Source organism: Bos grunniens, chromosome 29, assembly GCF_055505025.1.
Source record: "Bos grunniens cultivar Pamir isolate PY7600 chromosome 29, Bosgru_T2T1.0, whole genome shotgun sequence".
NCBI lineage: Eukaryota > Metazoa > Chordata > Mammalia > Artiodactyla > Bovidae > Bos > Bos grunniens.
Window position 1 is genome coordinate 42,753,158 of NC_141193.1, and position 13,761 is coordinate 42,766,918.

A 13,761-nucleotide genomic window follows, 5' to 3' on the forward strand; every position below is an offset into this window, starting at 1 on the left:
CATCCCACGCCTCTAGGTTGTCACAGGGCACTGGGTTGAGCTCTTCCCACTGGCTATCTATTTTACGTATGGTAATGGATGTTTCAGTGCTACTCTCTCAATTTGTCCCGCCCTCCCCTTCCCCTGCTGTGTCCACAGTTCTCTACGTGTGTGCGTGCTCAGTTGTGTCTGACTCTTTGCGTATAGGCCCACATTTTTGCTCCCCTCCTTCCCATTGAGTGAAATCCTTCCGGGAACCCCACTGCTGAATGCTGAAGTCCATTGGTACTATTGGTGCTTCCTGGGCTGACTCTGATTTCATCACTTCTGGAAGGCCCAACCAGATCCCCCTTGTTGGAGTTCAGGCAAACTTCTCAGTCCTCCCAGGACACACGGACCATGGCTCGATCACAACAAGCCCTGTCCCTCAGGGAGACCATCACCCTGTAGAAGGCAAGGCTGGGTCTGGGCTCTCTCGGGGCTGTCGGCCTTTCCTAGCTAGAGAGTGTCCAGAAAACCATCTGAGGACCAGAGCTGAGCCCGGCGCTGGGTGAGAGAACAGACGTCCGGCACTCACTTGTCCAGGTCACTCTGCTGTCGCTCGTAGTATCTCATGACCCGGAGGAGCTGGACGTCCTGGCTCAGGAAGCAGGGGGGGATGAGGCCGTGGATCCCGAGCTGCAGCCTCTCTTCAAGTGTAAAGGCCATGCCCTGAGGAGAACAGGAAAGAAACGCATGCCCATAAGTGGGTGTGCAGGAAACCCGGGAGCAGCGGCGGTTCCATCCCCAGACCAGCCACAGGCACTGAGACTCAGCAGCGAGGGCCCTGGGCGCAGAGCCCACTGCTGCCTTTTAAGTAGCCAGGCCATCCTGTGTCAGTCATCTTGGCTCTTCTGGAGTCTAGCTTCCTCTTAAAAAAACATGGAAAATGTGTATATTGCCAGGGTTTTTTGGTTTATACTTCTTTTTGAAAATGTATTTTATTTTTAGAAGTTTTTTTTTTTTAAACATTTATTCATCTTTTGTTATTCATTTGGCTGCACCGGATCTTAGTTGCAGCGTGTGGGATTCAGTTCCCCGACCAGGGATTGAACCCAGGGCCCCTGCATTGGGAGCATAGAGTCTTTGCCACTGGATCTACAGGGAAGTCCCCAGAACAGTTTTAGATTTATAGAAAAATTGACAAGACAGTACCGGGTTCCCTTATATTTCCTCATCCAGTTTGCCCTATTAGTAAATATCTTCCATCCCTTTGGTATATTTGTTAGAATTAATGAATCAACAATGACACATTATTATTAAAGTCCCTGGTTTATTCAGATTTCCTAGTTTTTTTTTCCACCTAGTTTTTTTTTCTTTTTTCGTTGTTCTTTTAGGATCCCATCCAGGGCCCCACATTCCATGTAGTCATCAGGTCGCCTAAGGCTCCTTTTGGCTCTGACAGTTTCTCAGGCCCTCCTTGGTTTTGATGACCTTGGAGTGTCTTGAGGAGGACTGGTCAGGTATCTTGTACACTCTCCCTCCACTGGAATTTGTGTCATGCTTCTCTCATGACAGAAGTGGGCTAATGGGTTTTGAGGAGGAAGACCACAGAGGTAAAGTGCCATTTTTATCACATCAGATCAAGGCACATATGACCAACACAACTTATCATTGTTGCTATTGACCGAGATCACGTGGGTGAAGAAGTGCTTGCCAGGACTCTCCACTGTGAAGTTACGCCTTGCTTGGACTTCTACACAGGAGATTTGTCTCTTCTCCCTTACTTATTTGTTCAGTCATTTATTTATATTAGAATGAACTCATGGCTATTTGTTTTATGCTCTGGGTTATAATCCAATACTGTCTTATTTTCTTTGCTCAAGCTGTTCCAGTTTTGGCCATTGAAAACTCTTTTAGCTGGCTCTGTATCCCTTGAGGGGCTTCCCAGGTGGCTCTCCTGATAAAGAACCCACCTGCCAATGCAGGAGACAAAAGAGTCAGGAGTTCAATCTCTGGGTCGGGAAGATTCCCCTGGAGGAAGGCATGGCAATCCACTCCAGTATTCTTGCCTGGAGAATCCCACAGACAGAGGAGCCTGGTGAGCTAAAGTCCATGGGGTTGCAAAGAGTCAGACACGACTGAAGCGACTGAGCATGCCTGGTAAGATTATATTTAGCTTTTTAAGAAACTGCCAAACTGTTTTCTAAAGTGGCTGCAAAACTTTGCGTTCCTACCAGCAACGAATGAGTTTCTGTTGTTCCACCTCCTCTCCAGCAATCGGTGTTGTCAGTTTTAAAAATTTTAGTCTTTGTAATAGATATGTGTGTGTGTGTGTTAGTCGCTCAGTTGTGTCCGACTCTTTGAGACCCCATGGGATGTAGCCCACCGTATGTAGTGGTATGTTATTATTGCTTGAATTTGCAACTCCCTATTGACATAGGATGTTGAACAATTTTTTTTCATATGCTCATTTTTCACCTGTACATCTTCTTAGAGAGGTATTGTTAAAAACTTCTTGCCTTTTTTACTCTTTTTTTCTTATTGTTTAGTTTTAATAGCTCTTAGATCTTCAGTTTTAATGCAATCCCTATCAAAATTTGAATGGCATCTTTTGCAGAAATAGTAAAGTCAATTTTCAAGTTCGTATGAAGTAGCAAGGCACCCTGAGCAACCAAAACCATTTTTTATAAACTACAGGAATCAAAACAGTGTGCTATTGGCATAAGTACATACAGATCAATAGAAAAGAATCAAGAATTTGGAAATAAATCCATACATCTACGAAAATTGGTTTTCGACAAGGATGCCAATTCCATTTGATGGAGAGAGAATAATGTCTTCAAGAACAGATGCTGGGACAACTGGATTGCCATGTGCAGAAGAATTCAAGGGGATTCCTACTTCACACCAAAACAAAAATTAATTCAAATGGATCAATGGCCTAAATATAAGAACTAATATCATAAAACTCTTACAGAAAACACAGGGGTAAATCTTAATGACCTTGGGTTTGACTATGGATTCTTAGATATGCACCAAAGCAACGGCAGTAAAGAAAAAATTAGATAAACTGACTCCATCTAAAAACTTTTGTGTATAAAGGAAAACTGCCAAGGAAGGGGAAAGACAGCCTACAAAATGAGAGAAAATATTTGGAAATCACAGGTCTAATAATGGCTTAATATTCAGAATCTATAATTTCTACAACACACAACAAAAGGAAAAGCAACCCAAGTAAAAAATGGGCAAATGACTCAGATATTTCTCCAAGGAAGATATACAAATGGCCAATAGCACATGAAAAAATATACAGCATTATTAATCATGGTTGTTTAGTTGCTAAGCAACCCCACAAACTGCAGCCTGCCAGGCTCCTCTGTCCATGGGATTTCCCAGGCAAGAATACTACAGTGGGTTGCCATTTCCTTCTCTCGGGTTCTTCCCCACCGGGGGAAGGAACCCACATTTCCTGCATTGGCAGGTGGATTCTTTACAACTGAGCCACTCGGGAAGCCTATCATTAGTCATTGTGTGTATGTGAGTCGCTCAGTCATGTCCGACTCTTTGTGACCCCATGGACTGTAGCCCGCCAGGCTCTTCTGTCCATGGGATTTTCCAGGCAAGGATACTGGAATGGCTTGCCCTGCCCTCCTCCAGGGTATTCTCCTGACCCAGGGATCGAACCTGGGCCTCCTGCATTGCAGGCGGATGCTTTACTGTCTGAGCTAATAGGGAAGCCCATTAGCCATCAGGGAAAATAAAATCAAAACTACACTGAGATAACCATTTCACACCCACTAGGATGGCTGTAATGAAAAAAAAAATAAAGTGAATAACAAGTGTTGGTGAAGATGTGGAGAAACTGAAACTCTTGTACATTGCTGGTAGGAATGTAAAGTGTTGCAGCCTCTATGGGAAAACAATTTCGAATTTCTTCGAAAAGCTAAGCACAAAATTACCATATGACCCCAAAAATTCCATTCCAGAAACTGAAAGCAAGGACTTGAACAGATGTTCACTGCAGTATTATTCACCACAGCCAAAAGGTGGAATCAACAGAGGTGTCCACCAACACATGAATGGATAAACAAAATGTGTATACATACAATGAAAATTATTCAAACATAAAAAGGAATGCAGTTCCGATACATGCTACTTCATGGATGAACCTTGAAAACATTATGCTAAATGAAATAAGCCAGATACAAGAGGACAAATATTATACGAATCCACGTACAGGAAATATCTAGAATAGACAAATTCAACACGACAGAAAGTAGATTAGAGATTACTAAAGGCTGGGCGGTGGGGAAGCCATGGGTGCGTTACTACTTAATGGCAACAGAGTTTCTATTTAGGGCAATGAAAAAGTTTTGGAAATGGATAGTAATGATGGTTGCACAACATTATGAATGTACTTAGTGGCACTTAACTGTATACTTAAAAATGGTTTAATCAAATTTTGTTTTATATATATATATATATACTTGACCACAACTTAAAAAGTTAAAACCAGATTATCTCCCAAAACCACTGAACTGTATCCGTAAAATGAGTGAATTGTATGGTATGTGAATTGTAACTCAATAAAGCTGTTTTAAAAGAATTCTTTGCATATTTTGGATACAAGTCCTGCATCAGATGTGTGTTTTGTAAATATTTCTTTCAGTCTGTGGCTTATCTTTTCATCGTCTGACCAGTGTTTTTCACAGAATGGCCCTTTCTGGTTTGGGCACTGGCAGGGAGACACGAGGGATAAGTAAGACATCATGGAATCTGCTCCCTGGCCCGGTTAAACCCTCTGGAGATGGTGTCTGCTGGCAGAAGCTGCAGGAACTGTTCTCGTAAGGGATACTGGGGGATGTGAGCAGTCCAACTTCCCTGCCTTTATCCTGAAGTGATGAAGAGCAACATCCTGTGGAAAAAAAAGACACCTCTTCCATGTAGAACTCTGGGTGGCTCTGCTGAATGAGGGCTGCCCTAGAACTGCCTAGAAAACAGTGTAGGCGCCCTCAACCTTCTTACCCTGGCAGTGGCCGAAGGGGTCAGCCCAGAGTGGCTCCATGGGTGGCAGACATTAACAAGGAAGGGAGCAGAATCCCCAAGCGGGGAGGATTGTGTAGGGGACTGAGAACAGTCCTTAATTAACTAATTCATTAATTAATACTGCTAGTCAAGGCTATGGTTTTTCCTGTGGTCATGTATGGATGTGAGAGTTGGACTGTGAAGAAGGCTGAGCACTGAAGAATTGATGCTTTTGAACTGTGGTGCTGGAGAAGACTCTTGAGAGTCCCTTGGACTGCAAGGAGATCCAACCAGTCCATTCTGAAGGAGTTCAGCCCTGGGATTTCTTTGGAAGGAATGATGCTAAAGCTGAAACTCCAGGACTTTGGCCACCTCATGTGAAGAGTTGACTCATTAGAAAAGACTCTGATGCTGGGAGGGATTGGGGGCAGGAGGAGAAGGGGATGACAGAGGATGAGATGGCTGGATGGCATCACGGACTCGATGGACGTGAGCTTGAGTGAACTCTGGGAGTTGGTGATGGACAGGGAGGCCTGGCGTTGTGCGACTCATGGGGTCACAAAGAGTCGGACACAACTGAGCGACTGAACTGAACTGAACTGAACTGATGACCCCCACTGTAGTCAAGGCTGATGATCGCTGGGGCAACGCGGGTTAAGCCCTCTCTTCATAATGAGCCTCAGGTGATGAAGGTTCCTTGTAGAAGCGAAGGCTGTATAGGTGATAAGTAAAAACTAATTGACACTTATGGATGTCTAGCGTCCCCAGATTTCCTTGGGGAGGAGGAGCTTGAATGGGTAGGAAGCACCAACTCTTCCCATTCTTCCACCAGCTGGAAAATGCCTCATCTGCAATGAGTACAAGTGCCTCTTCTTGTTTAGGCATGAAGTTGTGTCCGACTCTTTTGTGACCCCACGGACCATGGCCCACCAGGCTCGTCTGTCCGTGGGATTTTCCAGGCAAGAATACTGGAGTGGGTTGCCGTTTCCCTCTCCAGGGGATCTTCCTGACTCAGGGATCGAACACAGGTCTCCTGCATTGGCAGGCAGGTTCTTTACCACCGAGCCTTTACAGGGAATTTAACAATGACAGGGCGATTCAAGTCCATATACTGATTATCCCACCTAGCTGATGCTATCATCAGTTCTAAGAAAAGGACTAATAAATACCCAATCTCACGCCATCCTTAATAATCACCTTGTGAGGAGGTCTTGTACCCTCTACTGTCCAGAGGACACAACTGAGCACCAGATGTTATTTGATGCTCCTGAAGTTGCACAGCTATTGACCCATATTGTATTGTTTCTTAAACCAAGATGCATCTTACAACCATTCGGTGTGATAACTTTTTTCCTGATGATTTCTTTGACTAGAGGTAAGTGACAGAACCAAGAGTGGATCACAGGCTGCATTTTTTTTTTTTAATTGGGGTGTAGTTACTTCACAATGTTGTGTTAGCTTCTGCTGTACAATAAAGTGAATCAGCTATATATGTACATACACCTCCTCCCTCTTGGACGGCTCTCCTGCCCCCTCCACCACCATCCCACCCTTCTAGGTCACCACAGAACACCAAGCTGAGCTCCCTGTGCTATATAGCAGCTTCCCACTGGCCATCTGTTTCACACATGGCAATGCTCATACATCAGTTCCAATCTCCCAATTCACCCCCCCTCCTCGTGTCCACATGTCTGTTTCCTCCTTCTGAGCCTCTATTCATTTGCCACTTATATCATGTACACCCTGCCAGGACCTTGGTGAGATGGACCTCAGAAAATGTGAGTTGGGATGGTGCTGGTGAAGGAAGGGTGGGAAAAAAAGAGAAATAGAAGGGAAAAGTAAATAAAAGTTAGATTCCTTGGCTATTCCCAATTCCTCTTCGTTTTTGTTTTGTAACTTGGGAATCTCTGAAACTACGAGTACTGGGCTGCGGTTATATTTTTATAAAGGAGCAATGATGACTTGGCTTATAAAAATCCTGAGGCATTGTTCCTCCTCTCAGAACTGCTGGAACTGTAAGAAAAAACCTATCTTAGGATAGGCTCGGCTCTGAAAATATGACTCATGGCGTTTTGCAAAGCACTCTGGGCACATAAAATTCCCAGTTTTCTTCATCAAAGCCCAAAATCACCAGTTCACAAATTCCCTGTGCTGGCCATCACCTCTGCAAGCTTGGTATGACACCGAGGTCCCTGATCCTTTTGCAGGAAACATCTCGTACTTTCACTAAACACTATTAGGCAGGTGAGTCTTCACTGGTTTAGTAAAGAATGGAATTGTCTTTCCTTGGACCCAGGATCCCAGGCAGGCCAGGACATTTAATTATGACATCATCTTTGTTAATGACCACTTGGCTTTTAATAACAGCTCGAGTCTCTCTACAGGCTGTTTCTCTTGGCTGACTGCCACCAACTTCTTTGGTATTTCAGGAAAAAGTATGACTGTTTAGCAACTGGTAATTTCAGGGATTAAAAAAAAATACTTCTATAAGCTTCTTTTCACCCTGAAACTAATGTTAAGGCAACCTCAGATTTACAAGTTTGCAGAGAAGAAATGCAGGTACTTTAGCTTTACTGTGGCTTCCAAAATAGGACAGGCCAAAGATGATTCACTAGGGTGTAAGGGAAAAGTATTAGAACTCTATAGGAGAAAGCACTCAGGCTCTTGGCCTGGATAATTTCCATGTTAATATGGAAATGAATATGGTATTCCATATTAAGGTATACCAGGAGTCCTGAGGCAGGAGTAAGGTTTGTACAACATGGAGAAGCTGATAGTGGTGGTGGTGGTGGGGGTCAGTCCTTAATCCTTCTTACTGCATTGAGAATTTATGGTTTCTGTATGCCTAGCCAAATAAAGTGTTGGGTCATATTATCCAGTTTTCGTTGTTGTTGTTAAAGACTGTTTTATTCGATATTTTGGCTGCGCTGGGTCTTCACTGCTGCATGCAGGCTGTCTCCGGTTCGGTGCTTGGGCTTCTCACTGTGGTGGCTTCTCTTGTGGCTGCAGGTGCACAGGCTTCAGGAGTCACAGCACGTGGGCTTGGCTTTTGGGTTTAGTTGCTTGCGGCATATGGGATCTTCCTGGACCAGGGATTTAACTGGTGTCCCTTGCATCGCAAGGCAGACTCTTAACCACTGGACCACCAGGGAAGCCCCATATCATCAAGTTTTAACAAAGTCTTCAAAATAGGACAAGGGGGTTTTGAAAAATGGCTGATTCTCTTAGCAGAAAGTGACCTTGAGGTGTTCAGCTACGACACTCCGGTAGGAATCTGCCAGTTGTGACTCTTTTGAAATATTTGAATTGCTACAGAGCCACTTCTCTGACTACTCCCCCCAGCCAGGTGCCCCTCCCAACCTGCTCTGGCTTCTCCCAGGGAACCTTTGGAACCTCCCCAAGATCAACAAACAATGGGTTAACGTTTGGCAAAGTGGGTGGCTTCAACATCCTGCTCTAGCACCAAAGGTCTGGGACTGTTTTGATTGGTTGGTGCCTACGCTGCGGCAGGGTTAAGCTTTCAACCATCACTCCTGACCTTACCTATCTCATCGTCTTCCCTGAATGACCATCTCTGGCCCAGCCGCTGAATTTCACCTGTGGGCTCAACCCAGGACAAACTTATTGGCATCAGAGACTGGCACCAGAGATAAGACATTTGCTTCCAGCATCAAATCCTCTGGAGAAGGGAAAGGCAACCCACTCCAGTAATTTTGCCTGGAAAATCCCACGGACAGAGGAGCCTGGTGGGCTACAGTCCATGGTTACAAGAGTCGGACATGACTTAGCAACTGAGCACCCACACCATCAAGTGGCTTGAAGGCAGTGAGCCTGTCAGGCCGGGCCCGGCCCCAGCCTCCTGCTGTCCAGAGACCCAGGCTTCCCAGTGGCCGGCTCCTCAAAAACTAAGCCTTCCCGACAGGAGGGCTCCCTGCCCCTCTTGGCAATCTGCCTATTGCCTCTGGCTCCAGAGTCCTGCTGTACACTTGACACTCTCTTTTCATTCACTGTTCAAACATTTATGAGTTCCTACTTTGTGCCAAGGTGTACCCCGTTAGGCACCCTGAAAAGAAATGCGCTTCTGGGTCGACCAGCAAAGACACGTGGATTAACGTGTACAGGTGATCCGGGGCCTCCGCCTCGGGCAGGACACTTCTCCAACCTAAGAAATGGGATGCGGGCCGTGTCACGTGTGGTGGGATTCACTGAAATACCGGTGTGAAATGCTCAGCACGGGTACTGGCACACTGGAAGTGCTCAGGGAACACCACATATTCTCATTATTACCACTGTTATCTGTTCATGGGGCAGGGTGACACAAGAGAGTTCAGGAGCGATCCTGGAGACAAGCCCTGGAGGGTGGTCGGGAGCTCGTCCAGCAGAGGGGGCCTAAAGGGACGTCACCACATCCAGCATAATTGCGCCTCCGATGACTCAGGCCAGGCTCCTGCCTCTGCAGCCCCATGCGCTCCCCACGCCAAACTGCCCTCCGCCCCCAGCAGGCACGCTCACTCTGCCTGTCATACTCTGGTCCACATTAGGACCCCTGTCCAGCATGCTCTGACGCGCTCCTCTCCCATCTTCCAATCCCCAGTCGAGGCCACCTCCTCCAGGAGGTCTTCCTGATACCCTACCTCATTCAGCTCTCCCCTCTCTCTTAGAGTCAGTGCCATACATTTTAGCACATGAAGGGCATTTCTTGCTTGGTTTCTCGAGCATCAGTTAATTAACAAACGTGGGGTAGTGTGAACTAGACACTTGGAAGCAGCTAATACAGGTGGAAGCACAAAACTATCATCACCAATAACACTAACAAGAGCACCCACTGGGTTAGGTCAGGCACTGAGACACGCACTTTGTACTGATCGTCTCATTTAATCACCACTGCAACCCTGAGTTAACAATCCTATGATGTTATCCCCATTTTATGGACTAGAAAACTGAGGCTAGATGCTCAACATCACTCATTATCAGAGAAATGCAAATCAAAACCACTATGAGGTACCATTTCACGCCAGTCAGAATGGCTGCAATCCAAAAGTCTACAAGCAATGAATGCTGGAGAGGGTGTGGAGAAAAGGCAACCTTCTTACACTGTTGGTGGGAATGCAAACTAGTACAGCCACTATGGAGAACAGTGTGGAGATTCCTTAAAAAACTGGAAATAGAACTGCCTTATGACCCAGCAATCCCACTGCTGGGCATACACACCGAGGAAACCAGAAGGGAAAGAGACACGTGTACCCCAATGTTCATCGCAGCACTGTTTATAATAGCCAGGACATGGAAGCAACCTAGATGTCCATCAGCACATGAACGGATAAGAAAAATGTGGTACATATACACAATGGAGTATTACTCAGCCATTAAAAAGAATACATTTGAATCAGTTCTAATGAGGTGGATGAAACTGGAGCCTATTATAGAGAGTGAAGTAAGCCAGAAAGAAAAACACCAATACAGTATACTAATGCATATATATGGAATTTAGAAAGATGGTAACAAGAACCCTGTATAAATGACCGCAAAAGAGACAGTGATGTATAGAACAGTCTTTTGTACTCTGTAGGAGAGGGAGAGGGTGGGATGATTTGGGAGAATGGCATTGAAATATGTATAATATCATATATGAAACAAGTCGCCAGTCCAGGTTTGATGCACGATACTGGATGCTTGGGGCTGGTGCACTGGGACTACCCAGAGGGATGGTATGGGGAGGGAGGAGGGTTCAGGATGGGGAACACATGTATACCTGTGGCAGATCCATTTTGATATATGGCAATATTGTAAAGTTAAATAAAATAAAATAAAAGAAAGGTAGTTAGGCAAGGTCACACAGCAGGTGGATGGAAGAACCAGGAGTGGAACCCAGATCCACTTGTTTCTAAAGTTCACACTCTTTGCTCTGAACTGCTCCTGAGAGTGGCCAGGTTAAACAGTTTGTTGACTGAGTTGAGCTTCCCTGGTGGCTCAGATGGTAAAGAATCCGCCTGCAATGTGGGAGACCTGGGTTCAGTCCCTGGGCTGGGAAGATTCCCTGGAGAAGAGAATGGCTACCCACTCCAGTATTCTCACCTAGAGAATTCCATGGACAGAAGAGACTGGCGGGCTACAGTCCATGGGGTCGCAAAGAGGTGAACACGACTGTGTGACTAACACTTTTGACTGAGTTGACTTGATTTGATTGGAGACGGAATTATTCTGCTTCTCCAAATACAGCCAGTTACCTTAGTGGTTCAGCCACTGCTCCTCTGTGTTAGCACCGGGCCCATCAGCCTATGAGAAAAGCAGGTGTGCTTGTGCCGCTGCGATTACGTGCTTGGTCCATGACATGCACGGAGCCATGTTTCCTTGGAGCAGTGTCACTGCTGGAAGGAAGGATTAGCACACACACGTGTAACAGTAAAGGTTTCTGTTCCACCACCATTACGTCATGCTTTGGGCTGAAGGCTTACGCTGTGGCCTGCTTCCTCCACCAATCAGCTGCAACAGCAGAGAGGAGCCATGGCTGGGGGCAGTTAGCTGCAAAACGGTACAATTAAAGCTGATTAGCTGTTAGGGGACGGGAAGGCATTTCCTCCTGCTCTTGCATATTTTTCCATGACTCTAATTTGCTTGTGAGTTTTATGAGGGTGATGTGGATTCCCACTGGCGATAGGAAGTGAGGTTACTGGGGCTGCTGCTCTCTGACTGAACCCCAGGTTTATGAAGGCCCCTGGGCATTTCTTTGAGATGGATATTTGGGGGGCTTCAGGAAGCAACAGTTAGAACTGGACATGGAACAACAGACTGGTTCCAAATAGGAAAAGGAGTACGTCAAGGCTGTATATTGTCACCCTGTTTATTTAACTTACATTCAGAGTACATCATGAGAAACGCTGGGCTGGAAGAAGCACAAACTGGAATCAAGACTGCTGGGAGAAATATCAATAACCTCAGATATGCAGATGATACCACCCTTATGGCAGAAAGTGAAGAGGAACTAAAAAGCCTCTTGATGAAAGTGAAAGAGGAGAGTGAAAAAGTTGGCTTAAAGCTCAACATTCAGAAAACAAAGATCATGGCATCTGGTCCCATCACTTCATGGGAAATAGATGGGGAAACAGTGGAAACAGTGTCAGACTTTATTTTTGGCGGGGCGGGGCTCCCAAATCACTGCAGATGGTGACTGCAGCCACGAAATTAAAAGACGCTTACTCCTTGGAAGGAATGTTATGACCAACCTAGATAGCATATTCAAAAGCAGAGACATTATTTTGCCAACAAAGGTCCATCTAGTCAAGGCTACGGTTTTTCCTGTGGTCATGTATGGATGTGACAGTTGGACTGTGAAGAAGGCTGAGAGCCGAAGAATTGATGCTTTTGACCTGTGGTGTTGGAGAGGACTCTTGAGAGTCCCTTGGACTGCAAGGAGATCCAACCAGTCCATTCTGAAGGAGATCAGCCCTGGGATTTCTTTGGAAGGAATGATGCTGAAGCTGAAACTCCCGTACTTTGGCCACCTCATGCAAAGAGTTGACTCATTGGAAAAGACTCTGATGCTGGGAGGGATTGGGGGCAGGAGGAGAAGGGGACGACAGAGGATGAGATGGCTGGATGGCATCACTGACTCGATGGATGTGAGTCTGAGTAAACTCCGGGAGCTGGTGATGGACAGGGAGGCCTGGCGTGCTGCGATTCATGGGGTCGCAAAGATTCAGACACAACTGAGTGACTGAACTGAACTGAACTGAAGCACAAGCATCGGGAAGTCTTAGCAGACACAGACCTGAGAATGACCTTCCTCCCAGACATGCTTCTGTGAACAGGGGCAAAATCACAGATCCAGAAACAGATTGTAAATGCCCAAAAGGAGAGTGGAAGATACATTGCTCCTGAGCACTGAGAACGAACCCTAAAGTTTTGGGCTCAAAGACTGGGCTTTGGTGTCATAGGCTGCAAGGGTACAGAGGCTGCCTGGCTTCAAGGTGCACACAGGGGCACATCTCGTTCCAGCGGGACCTGCAGTTCCGTCTCCCTTCCGTGGGACGACGACCAGGACGTGGAGGTGCTGCCCTCACACAGCCAGTATTGGCGGGGGACCGAAAGACCAAAGAGCTACAGTAAAGCCCTCCACTCTCCAGCTGTGTGATTCTGGGGGCAGTGACCTCCTCTCTCTGAATTTGCTGACATGACTGGATGGTTGTGCCGATCGAGTAAGAACACTGACGTTGGGATCTCTTTATAAACTCAAAGATGTGGCAGGATCTAGGATTTTGTCCTAACCTGAACAAGGGAAGAGAGGTGGATAGCGGGAAGGCTTAGGAATCATTCTGTTGGCAAAATTCCCTGTGGCAGTTTGAATGCTTCATGGCCCTCTCTTCCCAAGAGGCTATTATTTAAAATTTAAATACTATTGCTCTTGGCACCCCGTTGGCCCTCTAACTCAGCTAACCCTCAACAGAGGATTGGCACAGGAAGGTGATGGGAAGGGGAGCCACTGAGGACCAGGGAGTACCACTTCCTTCTTCCAGCAGCACAGTGTCTCCTTGACCCTCTCAGCCTGGGAAGACTGGGTCATAATGTAAACTATGACCTGGGGGAATAAGACACACACTGAATAGCCACTGTATCAATATATGCACGCCTGGTGCATGCCGATGCTTGGGTGGGATGCCAGAGCCGGACATGAGAGCGACCAAGGACAAGCTCATCTTACAGGGCAGCTGTCCAGCAGATGACTGTTAACCTGTTCCACCCTGGTGTTAACTGAACCCTCCTTCTCCTCCTCCTGGG

The 13,761-nt window shown here is 46.2% G+C and overlaps 1 protein-coding gene across 7 annotated transcripts in view; it reads right to left on the minus strand.

Annotated features, from left to right (window-relative positions):
• Nucleotides 1–13,761, minus strand: part of ME3 (malic enzyme 3) — a 220,785-nt gene that overhangs the window by 116,519 nt on the left and 90,505 nt on the right. For all 7 annotated transcript variants that reach the window (XR_015157908.1, XM_086384724.1, XM_086384725.1 and 4 more), the window contains one exon: nucleotides 557–690. Coding sequence is in view for 5 of the 7 variants with exons in the window: in XM_086384724.1 (XP_086240850.1) it covers nucleotides 557–690 (134 nt within the window). In the remaining 2 variants the exon portion in view is untranslated. The remainder of the gene's footprint in view (nucleotides 1–556; nucleotides 691–13,761) is intronic.